Below are 15956 nucleotides of genomic sequence, written 5' to 3' on the forward strand. Positions count from 1 at the left end.
CCTATTGAGTCTGTACCGACCCTCTTAATGAGCGCCTTACCTAAGCCCCCTCTCCTGCCCCATCCCCGTAACCCCACCTAGCCTTTGGACTCTAAAGGCAATTTAACATGGCCAGTCCACCTAACCTACATATCTTCGGATTGTGGGAGGAAACCGGAGCACCTCCCGGAGGAAACCTATGCAGACACTTCATAAGAACATAAGAAACAGGGACAGAAGTAACTTTGGCCCTTCAAACATGCTATGTCTTTCAACAAGATCATGGCTGACTTCACCTTCTTGCATTACCCCCATATTTCGTAATTCTTTTAGTACCCAGAAAACTATCGACCTTTGCCTTGAATATGTTCAGTGAGCAACCACAGCTTTCTAGGGTAGATAATTCCAAATATTCACAGCCCTTTGAGTCAAGACATTTTCCCTAATTTCAGTCCTACATGGTGTTATGATCGCCCCCCCCCGCCCCCCCGCTTCCGGGAAGTAAGGGAGTGTGGATTCCCATTAACTGATAATGAATATGAACTGCCCCAATAATTGGGGGTGGAGCTACCCGCTTAACAGGGAATATTCTACAGTATAAAAGTCCCAACCTGGGTGCAGGTCGGGGAGGGTGACTCTTCAGAGTATGGGGAGTTTAGTAGTGTATCTTAATAAATTTCTTCCTTTGTACCCTACCATGCGTCCTATGCGTGTTTCTTACCCGTCAGATTCTACACTGGTGACGAGGCTGAAGTGGAATTGCCACTGGCATCACGTGTTCCATACCCAGACCACTTCGTCTCAGCTCCAAGAGGCCTTACCTCAACCAATCGCGATGCCTCATATAGGAAAGCTAGAGGATTTTGATGTGAGTAACGATGATTAGGCTCAATACATAGAGCAGATGCAATATTTTTTTGAGACCAACACCATAATTAGAGATGAACGGCAGACCATAACCCTACTAACAGCGGTTCGCAGGCCAACATATGCACTTATCAAAAACTTTACATACCTGGACGCACCTGACTCCCGGTCTTTTTCAGCTTTGGTAACCTTGAAAACCACTTAAATCCAAATCCGCCATTCATCGTTCGGCGATTTTGCTTCCACATGGCTACCCGAGCCCAAGGTGAATCAAACAGTGAGTTTTTGGCACCGTTTAAGGAAGCTAGCTGAGACTTTGTGAATTTGGGAATACCCTGAGTGAATGTCTTTGCGACCGTTTTGTCTGCGGGACCCGGAAAACCACCACATAGAGAAAGTTGCCGACCCCAACCCAGCTGATGGTGCAGCGGGCAATTGAGATTGCCATCTCCCACAAGAGCACAGAGCTGGGAATCCAAGAGCTTCAAGCTATGGCAGCATTGAATCTGGGGCACTCTGGAAGGCCGCCAAGATCCATCCCGGCTGGGAGACCCGGCACTGGGATGCCTGCCCAAAAGATGGCAGCGGCGGCCACAGAGCACCATCGAGCACAAAGACGGACCGCGGAGCAGGGATACCCAGACACTCGTCCAGGCCCAAGGCCCAGTGGGCCATGCAACGACCAGCCCGCCCACCAGACTGTTCCGTCCCCCTCCTGACAAGGTGTACTATGTTGATGTCCACAAGAAGGACCCCTACCAACAACTACACAGTGTTATGACACCCCAGTCACTCCAATTCTAGTGTCCCTTTTGGTAAATGGGCACCCCATTGACATGGATCAGTCGCAGCACATCTGAGGGCATCCACACCGGCCTCCACACAACGACTCTCCGTGACACCGAGTCTTGGTTGGCCACCTACACTGGAGCTGTTGGCCTTTGAGGGCACCGCCCAGGTACCGGTGGCTTATGGGCACCAATCTGCTAACCATTGATGGTAGTCCGTGGTGGAGGATCAAGTTTGCTGGGTTGGGACTGGCTGTGCCATTTGAAACACGACTGGCAGAGGGTCTACCGCATGAACCAGCATGGTACCGAGGGGCTCCTGGCCAGATTTCCCAAGATCTTTGCAGACAGACTGGGAGAATCAAAGGGACCATGGCCCAAATCAGCATAGACCCGCAGGCACAGCCTAGTTATTTCTGCGTCCACCCAGTCCCCTATGCATTCCGCCAAAAGTAGATGCCGAATTGAACCAGCTCAAACATTTAGGAATCATCTGCCCTTACAATTTGCTGATTGGGCTGCCCCGGTTGTGTAAGTACTCAAACCAGATGGTTTTGTGTGTCTCTGCGGGGATTATAAGATGACGATGAACCGCGTTTCCCGCTTGGACTGATACATGTTCCCCTGCTTCGAGGACCTCTTGCAAAGCTGAGTGGAGAACTAACGTTCACAAAAATTGACATGAGTCATGCATATCTATCGTTAATACTGGATTTAGTACTGGACCTGGACTCCACAGGGCTTTATATGAATATACCCGGTTGCCGTTGGGGGTCTCATCCACATGTGCTATTTTCCAGTGTTTGATGGAGAACATCCTGCGGAGGTATACTGAGACGATATCCCCATCATCGGGGCATCCGACCAGGAACACCTGCCGAACTTGACCGAGGTCCTCTGGTGTTTTGAGCAGGCGGGCATCCTCTGGCAGAAAAGATGTGTCTTTCAGGTCCCTAAGGTCAGTCATTTGAGGTACCGAATGGACCAGAATGGGTTGCACCCTGTAGAAGACAAGGTGTGGGTGATAAAACAGGCCCTCGGGTCCGGCGGCCAGACAGAATTATGCACTTTCCTCGGATTAGTGAATTATTACGGGAAATTCATTCCGAACCTCGCAAACCTCCTCAGTCCCCTACACCTCTTGCTAAAGAAGGGTCAACCATGGGATTGGACACTGTCCTAACAGCGGGCATTTGACGCAGTAAGATGGCAGCTGTCGTCCTAAAAACTAATAATGCACTGCTACCCCGCCAAGCTGCTGCTGCTGTTGACATTTGATGCACCCCTTTATGGGGTGGGTGTGGTGCTCGCCCACCACATGGCCAATGGATCAGAACGACCGATCGCATTTGTATCCCGTATGCTTGCCGGCATGGAACGCAATTAAGCAGAGATCGAAAAGGAAGAGTTGGCGGTCGTCTTTGGAGTCCGTACGTTCCATCAATATATTTACTGGCTCACTTTCATGGTCTGAATTGACCATAAACCGTTATTGGGCCTATTCAAAGAAGACCGAACAATTCCCACAATCGCATCCGCCAGGATGCAGTGTTGGGCCCTTTTGCTGGGGGCATACGAGTACAGCTTGGAACACTGCCCTGGCGCGAAGATCCCGCATGCGGATGTGTTAAACCACCTCTCCCTCCTCACAAGGCCACCGATGCCGTCCTCCGCGAAGGAAGTGGTGGCTATGCGCCACTTTATGGACTCATTGCTGGTGAGGCGGCCCAAATAAAGGTTGGGCTTAGATGGACCCACAGTTGTCCCACTGTGCCACATGGTGCTGTACAGGGCCCAACACAGGGCGTTACCTGATAATTTGAAGGTCTACACCTCCAAAATTCTGGAGCTCAGCGTAGAGGACAGCGTCCTCCTTTGGGGGACTAGTATGGTCATCCCGGAATGCGGGCGAGCGACCTTACCACAGGACATCCATAACGGACACCCGGGGTTGTCCAGATGGAGATGCTCGCCCTCAGTTACATCTGGTGGCTGGGCATCGACACGGATTTTAGAGAAGCTGGCCCAACAACGCGGGCCATGCCAGGAGAACCAGAAAGCTCCACCACCAGTGCCGTTGCACCCTTGGGAATGGCCATGCCTTCACATAGACTTTGTCGTCCTTTTCAGGGACCAACGTTCCTGATCATTGTAGATGCGCACTAAAACTGGCTCAATGCCACAAGATTCAGGCAATGACTGCAAGGGTGACTGTGGCCCGCCTGCACTACAGGACCACACATCATGCGACCATAGGGGTGGCACCGGCTGAACTAATCATGCGTCGATGCCTCCTGACGCAAATAGGTTTGGTCGTTCCGGTCATCGGGAAGAAGATCCAGCAGGGTCCAGAACGCTCCGAAACTGACCCTGGATGTCAGTGGCAGTTTCTCTCCTGGGGACTCCATCTTCGTCCGGAATTTTGGCAATGGAGCCATGTGGATCCCGTGGATCCTTCTACGCCAAACGGGCCTGGTATCTTACATTGCACGGACATTGGGCTGGGAATCTAACCGCCATGTGGACCACATCCGCGGCCATCTCCAAGAATTGTAAGCACCCGCTGCCGACGCCCAAATTCCGCGGATCCCCCAGCCACAACCTCCGCCGCAACCGGCACCCCCTTTGACCGTCTACCTCCGTCCAGGAGGTTAAGATGCCTGACGTTGTTTTCTCAGACCCTGACTCCGGCATGGGCATCCAGATGTAGGAAGACGCAGATCTGCGGCCATCGACACACGCACCGATGTGCGCACTCACTCCTCCTCTGCCACCAGCCCCACAGGTCCAACCTTGTCACTTGGCACAGAAGCACCACTCACCGATTAGGTATAGGCCTCCTGGACCAACGCCGGAACACCGACACCAGTCAAAATGGACAAAGGGGCCCACGGATCAGTCAGATTACATGGACATTTCTCAGAACTTTTTTCGGGGAGGTGGTGTTATGAGCGCCTGGGAAGTAAGTAAATGAGCACCATCTGACTCCCATGATCTCATAACGAGTATGAACTGCTTTCCGTGTATTAGGGAAAGCTACATAGGATAAAACCCCGGTCTGGGTGCAGGCCGGTGAGGGTGACCCTTAGGGGCGTGGGGAGTTTAGTAGTATATCTTAATAAATCTCTTTCTTCGTATCCTACCATGCGTCCCATAGGTGTTTCTCTCCCCTCGGATCCTACACATAGCCAACCCATTATTCTGAGACTGTGATCTCATGTTCTAGATTCCCCACCTACGAGAAACAGTTTATTTCTTTTTTAAATTATTTTTATTCAAATTTTAACATTTTTACATTGAACACACATGACATTGTTAGATATTTTAGTTGCTGTGATATGAAGAGTCTAAAGTTCTGTTCCTCTTTCACAAACACACATTTATTTCCTTCCAACAGCCTTTGCACAAAACTCTCACGATACATCACCTGATAGAGGTCACCTGAAGCCCCTTTACATATCAGTGTCAATTAATGGATACTTAACATAAATGAGACAACTAATTGCAATGTCTCTTAACCCATTACTTAACAGTCTCCCCTTCCTTGGAGAAAAAAAAAATTAGGTGAAAACAAAATTTCAAGAAACTCAAAAACACACACATGATTTCCCCCCTTTTTTTTTGGGACGAGAAAGAAAAACAAAACCAGTCACAGAAACAAGCGCCCTTCATTAACAATATCCAAAGGTTTCTGTGAACTCGCCCCTCTTTTCGTAAAACTGTCTGACGGTTGAAAGCTCCTGTCGACCCATTTAATTTTTGTTATTTCCCCTCTGTCCAACATCTGCTTCAAACTTGCGATGTCTATCCGTAACCTCTTTTCATTGACACTTTTTGTAGAGTGCACATTTTCCCACAGGGATTTATTGTCAATGTGACAGTCAATAGGTATATTACCCAAATCCCCTAATCCCAAAATTTCTGTCAATATCATACTTATATAAAAGGCCATATCCACCGCCTCTACAAGGCTTAACGCCTCAGCAGCCAAAGTGCTTTTTACCACTCTCCTTATTTTCTTTGTTTCCCACACAAGCGGGCAACATTTACCATTGTTCCCCAAAAGAAAAATTATAAAACCTCCTGCGCTTGAAACCCCATCACATAAATTTGAGTAGGACGCGTCACTATAAACTATGAGTTTCAAGTGCCTAAGGTCACCTAAAATCGGGAACTTCAAAACACACTCCTGCATTTTTAGTTTGGCCAACGCTTTATTTGCTCTTATTATGTCTTCCACTTTGGGATCATTCATTTTTGTACTCAACTCTAAGACATCAATACTCACGTCTGGTCTAGTCTGTCTACCTTACCAGTTCAGTTGCCCAATTAAACTTTGCAGTTGCTCTTCTTTTATCTTTGAAACCATTGCGTCTTTTTGTGAAACTCGGCCACGACTAATTGCTATTGGGCTGATGCTTTCCAAATAAGATTGCTGACGTAAAGTTGCCCCTAACTTAGTCTGTCCAATTTCCAGTCCAATATATTTAAATGCACCGGAAGTCTGACTTCCAACCCTGAATTCTTTCCTCAAACCAGAGATTACAATAGCAGCACGGAGGGCAGCACGGTAGCAATGTGGATAGCACAATTGCTTCACAGCTCCAGGGTCCCAGGTTCGATTCCGGCTTGGGTCACTGTCTGTGCGGAGTCTGCACATCCTCCCAGTGTGTGCGTGGGTTTCCTCCGGGTGCTCCGGTTTCCTCCCACAGTCCAAAGATGTGCGGGTTAGGTGGATTGGCTATGCTAAATTGCCCTTAGTGTCCAAAATTGCCCTTAGTGTTGAGTGGGGTTGCCGGGTTATGGGGATAGGGTGGAGGTGTTGACCTTGGGTAGGGTGCTCTTTCCAGGAGCTGGTGCAGACTCGATGGGCCGAATGGCCTCCTTCTGCACTGTAAATTCTATGATTCTGTAAATTCTATGATTCAAAATCACTAGTCCCACCCCACAAAAAATCATCGAAATGCATCATAAAAATGCCAGAAAGATTTCCTTTATTGTGCCAGTAAAACATTGCAGGATCTGCTTTCAACTGGCAACAGCCTAACTTTAACAAAACTGACCTTACCGAAAAATACCAGACTCTAGATGCATCATTTAATCCATATACACATTTGTTCAACTTCCAGAGTACCCCTTCTGTGTTAGCTGCTTCTTTAAGAGTACGGAGAAAAATGTCTCTCTGGAGCTGATGCCCCTGCAAAAAGGCACCTTTTATATCTATAGATTTGCATTCCCATGCCTTTGTGGCTAATAGAGCCAAGAAGATCTTTAAAATAACCTTTCCTGTTGTAGGTGAATCTACCCTTAAATCCTGATCTTCTAAGTTTTCTTCAAATCCCCTTGCCACAAGCCTGGCCTTTGCCTTATAAGTTCCATCCGGAAGAACCTTTTCCGTGCAAATCCATCTGTGGGATAGAGCTCTTTGTCCCCTATCCGGTACTTCCGTGTATACCCCAAATTCACTCCAACTATGCAATTCTTGCTGTTTAGCTCCTTTGATAACTTTTTCATCTAATTTATTTGAAGCCACCAAAATCTCACGTGCATGTGGGCTCCTACTCCTGTTAGTATTCGTAGTCTTACTCATGTTCCGAGATCTTGATAAACTACGTCCCCTCTCCCGCCTGGTATCTCGTTCTGTACTGCTACTGCTTGATCTTTCCCTTCTGCTGTGGGATGTCCTCTCAATAGTTCTCGACCTTTTCCTGCGGACCTGTTCACTATCTGGTGTACTATCTGAACTGGCACTGCGTTTCTGTACTCTCCATTTTTGAACTTAGTTTTCCCAATCCATTGTCCAGACTCCTTCCCCTGAATGCTGTACATTCAACCACTGTTTATACTTTCCAGTGGCCTTCCCTGCTCTACTAATAACAGTTGCATCCTTCCATTGACTGGACCCTTCAGGCAAGTATGTCACTTTTGTACCAACTTTTGGCAGTTGCCCTTTTGGAAAAATGGCCTGTTCTAATTCATCAGAAGTGTTGTGTTCCTCCACAGAAACCCTGTCTATATCAGTTAATTGGTCCTCATAGTTCTGTAACACATGCGTACCAGATGACTCTGGTTCCTCGTCATGTCTGTCTGCTCTGTCTAAGTTTGAAAATTTGTAATCTGTACCCATTATCCTTGATGAATGTACCCTAACAGTTTGATTACCATGTTGCAAAATAATTGTTTTGCCATCTATGCCTATGATCTTCCCTGGGCCTTTCCATTCATTAGAATTGTCTCTCTTATAGTATACTATGCCTCCTTGCTGAAAAACGGCATCTGATGGCCGTACGTTATGTCTTAAAGCTCTGCGAATTCTTTCAGAGACGTCTGCTTCCAAAAAAGCTTTTCTACTGCGATGTAATGCATTTAAATGTTCAGCAAAACCAGAGCTAATTGTAGTCCCCTCCCAAGCTGGAGGCTGGTCATCCAAAATGGACGGCATTTTAGGATTTCTACCAAACACTAATTGATAAGGACTCTCGCCCCCAACCATCTGCAATGAATTCTTTGCATGTACTGCCCATGCTAAAGCTGAATTTAGCCTGCAATTTAGTCGATCTGCCAAAATTTTCTGAAGCATGTCATCGATGACAGCGTGATTTCTTTCACAGACACCATTACTAAGTGGGCTTTCTGCAGCCGTATTCATAACTCTGATATTCATGTTTTCGCACATATCCCTAAACTCATCATTAGCAAATTCTTCCTCATTGTCCGTAAGGAATTTTACCGGTGGACCCATTCCTGTCCCTATCCATTTTTCCACGATTTGATCCAGAATTACTCTCTTTTCTTTACTTCGTACAATCGTTGATTGACTAAATCTGGTTGCTAAATCTACAAAATGCTAAATAAATATATTATTTGCTTTATCCCAGATCTTAAGGTCCATGGCCACAATGTTGTTAAAATCCCTGGCCAAAGGTAGGGTTACTATCGGTTGTGCTGGTGTCCTTCTGTACTTCCTACAAACTTCACAGCGGTCACTAACCTGTTCTATCAGTTTAGTATAGTCGTCATCCCTTCCCCCTCCGAGGAGATAGATGTGCAAATTGCCTATGCAGTTTTAATACCACAAGCTTTTTATCAGCTAAAGTCCCATTTTCAACTGCCATTAACACATCCTTAACCACTCTACTTGAAATATTGTCAGGAATGGAATACAATAGTGTCCCGACTATGTAAATTGTAAGTCCACCGTCTTTCCAAAAACTGTTGCCTTATCCTGTTCCATTTCCAGTTTCATATGTGCTTTCTTCATCGACGGTCTGCTCAGAAGCAAAGGTATCTCACTTGATACAACATCCGTGCTAATGAAATGATTCACTCCGGCAATTTTGCAAGGGATCACCACTCTTTTCAGTGACTTCAGAGTATTATCATCCCCAAACCTGAAACTTGTGGAACTTTCAAATTCCTTAACCTTGTTACGATTTTCAGCATTCAAAGAGTCCAGGTAACATTTTAACCAGTCAATTCCACACACAGTAGATGTGCAGCCACTGTCCAATACAGCACAGTTGAAGGATTCTGCAACCAACACCCTCATTACCGGCATAAAACTGCTTGTCAATAGGACAATGCCTTGTTTCTGGTCACTATCTTTTTCCTCTTCTGACTCTTCTGTGTCATGTGTCGCTTCAAACACTCTATCATAACGAGTTGGACAGTTGAAAGCATAATGGTATTGAGAGTCACATCGAAAACATCGATTTATCATGCCTGTGCATTTCTGGGGTTCATCTTCCTATTATAGGTTCTAACTGGGTTTCTGTCTTCATAATTTCCTTGTCTCGGTCTCCTTCTATAGTCTTGAGCCCTATTCGTAGCCATACGATTTCGCCATCCTGTTAGTAGTGTATCTTCCATATTCTGCCTTATTGCAGGCTGACCTATTTGGGTCATCAGAGCCATCGGAATCGAATGTTTCCCCAGAAACTTTTGTAAAGCTTTTGTCATCTGTTTGAATAAGGTATCCTTATCAGTAAACTGAACTCCTGTCAAAACCATGAGCCTATCCATGTTGCTCACTCTAGCACAGTCAAGTAATTTAAAGGCCAACACAGACTGTGGAAATTCCAGGTTGTTTTTCTGCAGTCTTTTATATAGTCTGCCAAATTCCATTATATAGTCTTCCATGGAGATATTCTCCATTTTCCGTCACTTATCAAAATCCGACCATGCTTCATATGCACTTAACAAGTCATCTTTCTTATAAATCTTATCCATATAATGTAATAAAGTCTCCAGACCTTCTTCTGCGTCTAACTCTTCCAATTCCAGCTCAGAAAGCACTTTGTTTTGGATTTTACTGCCATATGGTAGAGAAAGAGCCAATGCCATACCTTGTTTTCTCTTTCCCAAAGCAGTTACCTCAGTCCACATAACTACTGCACTCCTCCATTGATTGGACGATTCCCTTTCAGAAAATAAGGGAGGATAGTCATATCCAGCCATCTTTATCCTCGATTCAGCCATATCTCCCTTTTGTTTCTTTTCTCACTCACTCCTTGGTTTGATCTGGAACAGTTGTATCTTTCAACCCTTCACATTTACACAGCAACCATCCTCTGCTACCAATTGTTAGACATTTTAGTTGCTGTGATATGAAGAGTCTAAAGTTCTGTTCCTTTTTCACAAACACACATTTATTTCCTTCCAACAGCCTTTGCACAAAACTCTCACGATACATCACCTGACAGAGGCCACCTGAAGTCCCTTTACATATCAGTGTCAATTAATGGATACTTAACATAAATGAGACAACTAATTGCAATGTCTCTCAAACCATTACTTAACAAACATTACAAAACGAAATAAACCCAACACCAAGTTGGTGGCATGGGTGAAATGGTTGTAGAAAAATCCGATGGCTTGTGTGCGCACAAATGAGATGAATTCAGGATACTTTCCATTGTGTGCACAGATGCCATTGGATCCTTCTAGAGAAATTTCACCCATGCCACAAACTTAGGCCCAATCCAAAACCTCTCCAACACTGCAAACAAATAGCTCCACTCCATACGATTAAACGCCTTCTCCGCATCCATCACCTGCAACTCCCTCCCTTCTGCCAGAGAAAGCACCGCATTCAACAGATGCTGAATATTTGACAATAACTGTCTGTTCTTTACGAACGCCGTCTGATCCTCCCCAATCACTTTCGGGAGGCACTCCTCCAACCTAAGCCCCAGCACCTTCGCCAATATCTTGGCGTCCACATTCAACAAAGATGTAGGCCTATACGACCCACACGCCACTGGGTCCTTGCCTTTTTTACGCAGCAATTGATGCCTATCCTATTGGCGCAGGTAGTGCCCCTTTAGCCACCGCATCCTCAATCATCTCCACCAACAGCAGCGCCATGGTAAACCTTTTATAAAACTACCGGGAAACAATCAAGCCCTGTTGCCTTACCCGAATACTCCTTATCCCGCAGTGCCGAAACCTCCACGAGCCCACCCATTCCATCCCCCTCATAAACACATGCAACGCCTCCCCCCCCCTCCCCTCCCATGGGGTCAGCAGGTCAGCGAACGCAGCTTGGACCTATCCACCTTCAGATCCAACACTATAGAAGTCCCCCGCAGTATTAACTGGTACGTATTCAAATTCGGTATGACAGCAAGCATTTTCTTCGCAAGTCCTACGTTGTCCCAATTCGGGGCATATACGCTAACCAACACCACCAACCTCCCATCCAAATCACCCGTTCTATAACATACTACCCCCCCTGATCAGCCACCACCTTCTACATCTAGAATCTCACCTTCTTACCCACCAGAATCGCTCCCCCCAGGTATCAAAGCCCAAGTGGAACGCCTGACTCACCCACCTCTTCCGTAGCCTCACCTGGTCCTTCACCATCAGGCAAACTCTTGCTCGCTTCACCAGTCCCCCAGCCCTTGCATGATTCACGTCACCACCCTGACTGGGCGTCTCACCTGCCCCTCCTATCAGTCATAACCGCTACTCCTGGCCCCGCCCAACAGGTGGTACCTAGCCCCACCCCCAGGCACCGTCAGCCCCCTAACGCTTCCCCCCTTCCCAGAAACCCCCCAGCTACTTACTCTCGAAACCACCTCACCCAGTATCGTCCCCATCCCATCACACCTCCCAGGCCCATCAAAACCAGTCCTTAAAGGCTCCAATGACTGTAGCCCCTCCCCCCACCTCGTTCATGTTTGCTAGCGAGGTGGCCCCTGCCAGAACCCCCACCCGCACATAAAAAAAAACAACATCAACACTCCCCACATCAAAACCTTCTAAACTCCGAACACAGTAATCCCTGAAACCCAAAAAAAGCAAATCCCACCCAATCACTACAAAGCCCCAAACCAAACCTTCCCAAATACAACTTAAGCAGAGGGGGAAAAAAACAAAAAGAAAAAAGAGAAAGGTGAAGAGGAATAAAAATAGAAAAAAAATTAACACAGCCAAAGTCCAAACTCATTTCAGTCCCAGTTCTTCAGCTTCCACAACGCTTCCACCTCCTCCGATGTCTCAAAGTAGAATCCCTTGGAGTTGTCTGTAACCCTCAGCTTCGCCTGGTAGACCATCCCAGATCTCATGTTGCTTTTATGCAACACTGCCTTCGCCCGCCTTCTCGTCAGCTCTGCCGTGAGATCCTGGTATGCCTGAATACCAACGCTTTCCCACGTCACCTCTTGAATTCAGCTTTGCCCATCTCAGCAACTTTTCCTTCATCTGATATCTGTGGAAGCATACTGTCACAGCTCTTGGTAGTTAATTTGTCTTTGGTTTTGGACGGAGCTACCGGTGAGCCTGTTCAACCCATAGAAGGAGGGGTCCTCTCCCCACCCCCACACCCCATCAATGTGGCAAACATTTCCGTAAAATACTCCACTGGCCCTCCAGCCCTACAGACAGTCCCATGATCCATCTATTTTGCCTTAGTGACCTGTTCTCCAGGTCCTCCAATTTGGCTCTCAGCCCTTTGTTAGGGTCCACCACCCACCAAACTCCTCACCCATCGCAGTGAACAGGTCGCTGTGCAGCGACAATGCCTCCTCCACTCTCTTCAACACCTCTCCTTGCTCCCGCACTGCTGTCGTTGTCTTTGCCAAAGCCTCCTTCATCGGGGTAAGAGTCTTATCCACCTACTCTGTGAGCGAGGTCATCATCTTCTTGCAAAGCTTGTCAAAGTGCTCAGAAAATAGTTACTCAAAGTCCTCGTTCATCCCCTCCGCCAGCTTATCCACCCTGATGGCCAGCATTTAAAAATAAATTTAGAGTACCCAATTCATTTTTTCCAATTTTTAGGGGCAATTTGGCATAGCCAATCCATCTACCCTGCACATCTTTTGGGTTGTGGGGGCGAAACCGTCGCAAACGCGGGGAGAATGTGCAAACTCCAGTGGGCAGTGAAGTGGCAAATGAAATACAATGTGGAAAAGTGTGAGGTTATGCACTTTGGAAAGGGGAATTTAGGCATAGACTATTTGCTAAATGGGAAAATGCTTAGGAAAGCAGAAGCACAAAGGGACTTGGGAGTCCTTGTTCACGATTCTCTTGAGGTGAACGTGCATGTTCAATCGGCAGTTAAGAAGGCAAATGCAATGTTAGCATTCATGTCAAGAGGACTGGACCAGGGGTGTACTTCTGAGGCTGTATAAGGCTCTGGTCAGACCCTATTTTTGGGCCCCGTATCTAAGGAAAGATGTGCTGGCCTTGGAAAGGGTCCAGAGGAGGTTCACAAGAATGATCCCTTAAATGAAGAACTTGTCGTATGAGGAACGGTTGAGGACTCTGGGTCTGCACTCGGGAGTTTAGAAGGATGAGGGGGGAAACTTACAGGGTACTGCGAGGCCTGGATAGAGTGGACGTGGAGAGGATGTTTCTACTTGTAGGAAAAACTAGAACCAGAGGACACCATCTCAGACTAAAGGGATGATCCTTTAAACAGAGATGTGGAGGAATTTCTTCAGCCAGAGGGTGGCGAATCTGTGGAACTCTTTGCCGCAGAAGGTTGTGGAGGCCAAATCACTGAGTGTCTTTAAGACAGAGATAGATAGGTTCTTGATTAATAAGGGGATCAGGGGTTATGGGGAGAAGGCAGGAGAATGGGGATGAGAAAATATCAGCCATGATTGAATGGCGGAGCAGATTCGATGGGCCGAGTGGCCTAATTCTGCTCCTATGTCTTATGATCTTATGATCCACACAGACAGTGACCCAGAGCTGGGACCGAACCTGGGATCTCGGTGCCATGAGGCAGTGCTAACCACTGCACCACCGTGCTGCCCTACCTGACCGCTAGCTTACCCACTCGATTTCTAAAAACCTATCCAATTCAGTCTTGAATAAACTCAATTACTGAACAACCAAAGCCCTCAATTCCAAAGATTCACAAGCCTCTGAGTGAAGAAATTTCTCATTTCAGTGGTAAATGGCTGCCACTCATCCTGAGACTTTGACCACTAATTTTAGACTCTCCAGTCAGGGAAACAGCCTCTCTGAACTACCCAAGGCCCTGTAAGAAATGTAGGTTTCAATTAATTTACTTCTCATTTTTCTAAAGGTTCAAATTGTTATATGTAAAGAAACAAATTATTACAATATCCAGAAAGTATTGAAGGTCCTGCACATCAAGTATAGAGAGAAGGCTGTGCTTTGTATCCAATGTATTTTGTGCAGTGGGTGTAATACATAAGACAGGCTCAAATCATAACACAATGTTATTCTGATAGATTTTACATTCACAGTTTTTATCAACACCAAAGATTCTGCTTGCCAGATGATGGCATTTCTCTTACCTCTGTATTTATTGAAATGACTGGGAAAGCAATTGTAGGCATCAGTAAGTATTGTAACAGGCTCAGAACTTTCTGTCCAGCAGCAACCACTCCGTAACCCTGGCATAGATATCCAACCCAGAGGACCTATAGTACAATCAAAAAAACAATCACAGGCTGTCTATTTAGGGGATTGATGGCCATGTATTACACAGAACCAAAGTGTGTACAAATCATTAAATGGGCAGGGTAATGACAACAGAAACCAAAAAGGAAAATTATAATCAGCAACAACTTATTTATATAACACTTTTAACATAATGAAATATTTCAAGGTGCTTTTAACTTGATGAGTTTGATGCTTTTAACTTGATGAGTGAAGTCACAAATAATCTATCATTTTTTAATTCTCTTATGAACACACACTGATTGGTATTTAATTGGGATTAACCTAAATATGCCTGATGTGAAAAAAGGAAAAATGTCACACAGGCTCAGTAGGGCATATTGTTCAAGTAGTGTAGAGAGAGCTTCATAGTGTCTCTGCTAGCACTCCAGGGAAAGAACTAGATCCAGACTTAGGCCCCTTCTACACTTCCCCACTAAGCATTTCTAGGATAGTAAAGCACCAGTTAGATGCAGTATGGAGAGGGCATAAATACGCATCTAAGTGTGTGTTGTTATGAAGCTATACCCCATTATATTTGAAAATATGATTATTCAACTTACTCGAAGTTTTGCAATTCGACTGAGATAGAGCAAACTGCTTAAAATGCAAGGCTACATTCTAAGGCGAAGGTGAGAAACCCACAAAATCACCCTAAAGGAAGAGTGAAGAGAGAGAAATTTCCTGTAATCCAGAAACCCTTGAAACATGTAACTAAGAAGAGACTGCATCGGGTTGTTATGGGCCAGGGTTTAGAGAATCCCAAAGTGTATCATGGAGTTCACCTGACCCACAACTTTTGATAGATTGTGGTTTGGGGAGCACATGGCTCACTCTACAGATATGGTACAGCAGAAAATGGACCAGTGGTTTTTAAAACAAAACAATGTTTATTCTATGAACTCAAATTAACCTTTTTAAAACAAACAGTGAATATCTTAGCAACCGGTAAATCAAATACACCCCCCAAAGAATACAACACTAAGCTATCTGTATGCTGTTCTTTTAACATCCAAAAACTTAACAAACCTTCAAACAGGAGCACATTAGGAGCACATTCAAGACTGAAAACATTTATAATTCTTCTGAATTCACCAAATGATTAAGAGATAGTCCTTCATGGCAGAGATCAACAGCAGTGCAGCTCAAAGACACCCAAGCTTTCTCAAACTGAAACCAAAAAAACCAGAAGTGGAGCTCAGCTCCACCCACACTCTGACATCACTCCAGTAACATGAGCAGTTCCATTTCTTTAAAAAAAAAAATTTCAATAAATTTTAGAGAACCCAATTAATTTTTTACAATTAAAGGGCAATTTAACGTGTTCAATCCACCTACCTTGCACATCTTTGGGTTGTGGAGGTGAAACCCATGCAAACACAGGGAGAATGTGCAAACTCC

At 45.7% G+C, this 15956-nt stretch overlaps 1 protein-coding gene across 5 annotated transcripts in view; it reads right to left on the reverse strand.

Moving 5' to 3' along the window:
- ptpn5 (protein tyrosine phosphatase non-receptor type 5) overlaps positions 1 to 15956 on the reverse strand; it is a 296571-nt gene that overhangs the window by 82740 nt on the left and 197875 nt on the right. For 4 of the 5 annotated variants that reach the window (XM_072518941.1, XM_072518940.1, XM_072518942.1 and 1 more), the window contains one exon: positions 14411 to 14536. The exons of the other annotated variant lie outside the window; for it this stretch is intronic. In XM_072518941.1, coding sequence (XP_072375042.1) covers positions 14411 to 14536 — 126 coding nt within the window. The remainder of the gene's footprint in view (positions 1 to 14410; positions 14537 to 15956) is intronic. 5 annotated transcript variants of the gene reach the window in all.

This window comes from Scyliorhinus torazame, chromosome 10, assembly GCF_047496885.1.
Source record: "Scyliorhinus torazame isolate Kashiwa2021f chromosome 10, sScyTor2.1, whole genome shotgun sequence".
NCBI classification, from domain to species: Eukaryota; Metazoa; Chordata; class Chondrichthyes; order Carcharhiniformes; family Scyliorhinidae; genus Scyliorhinus; species Scyliorhinus torazame.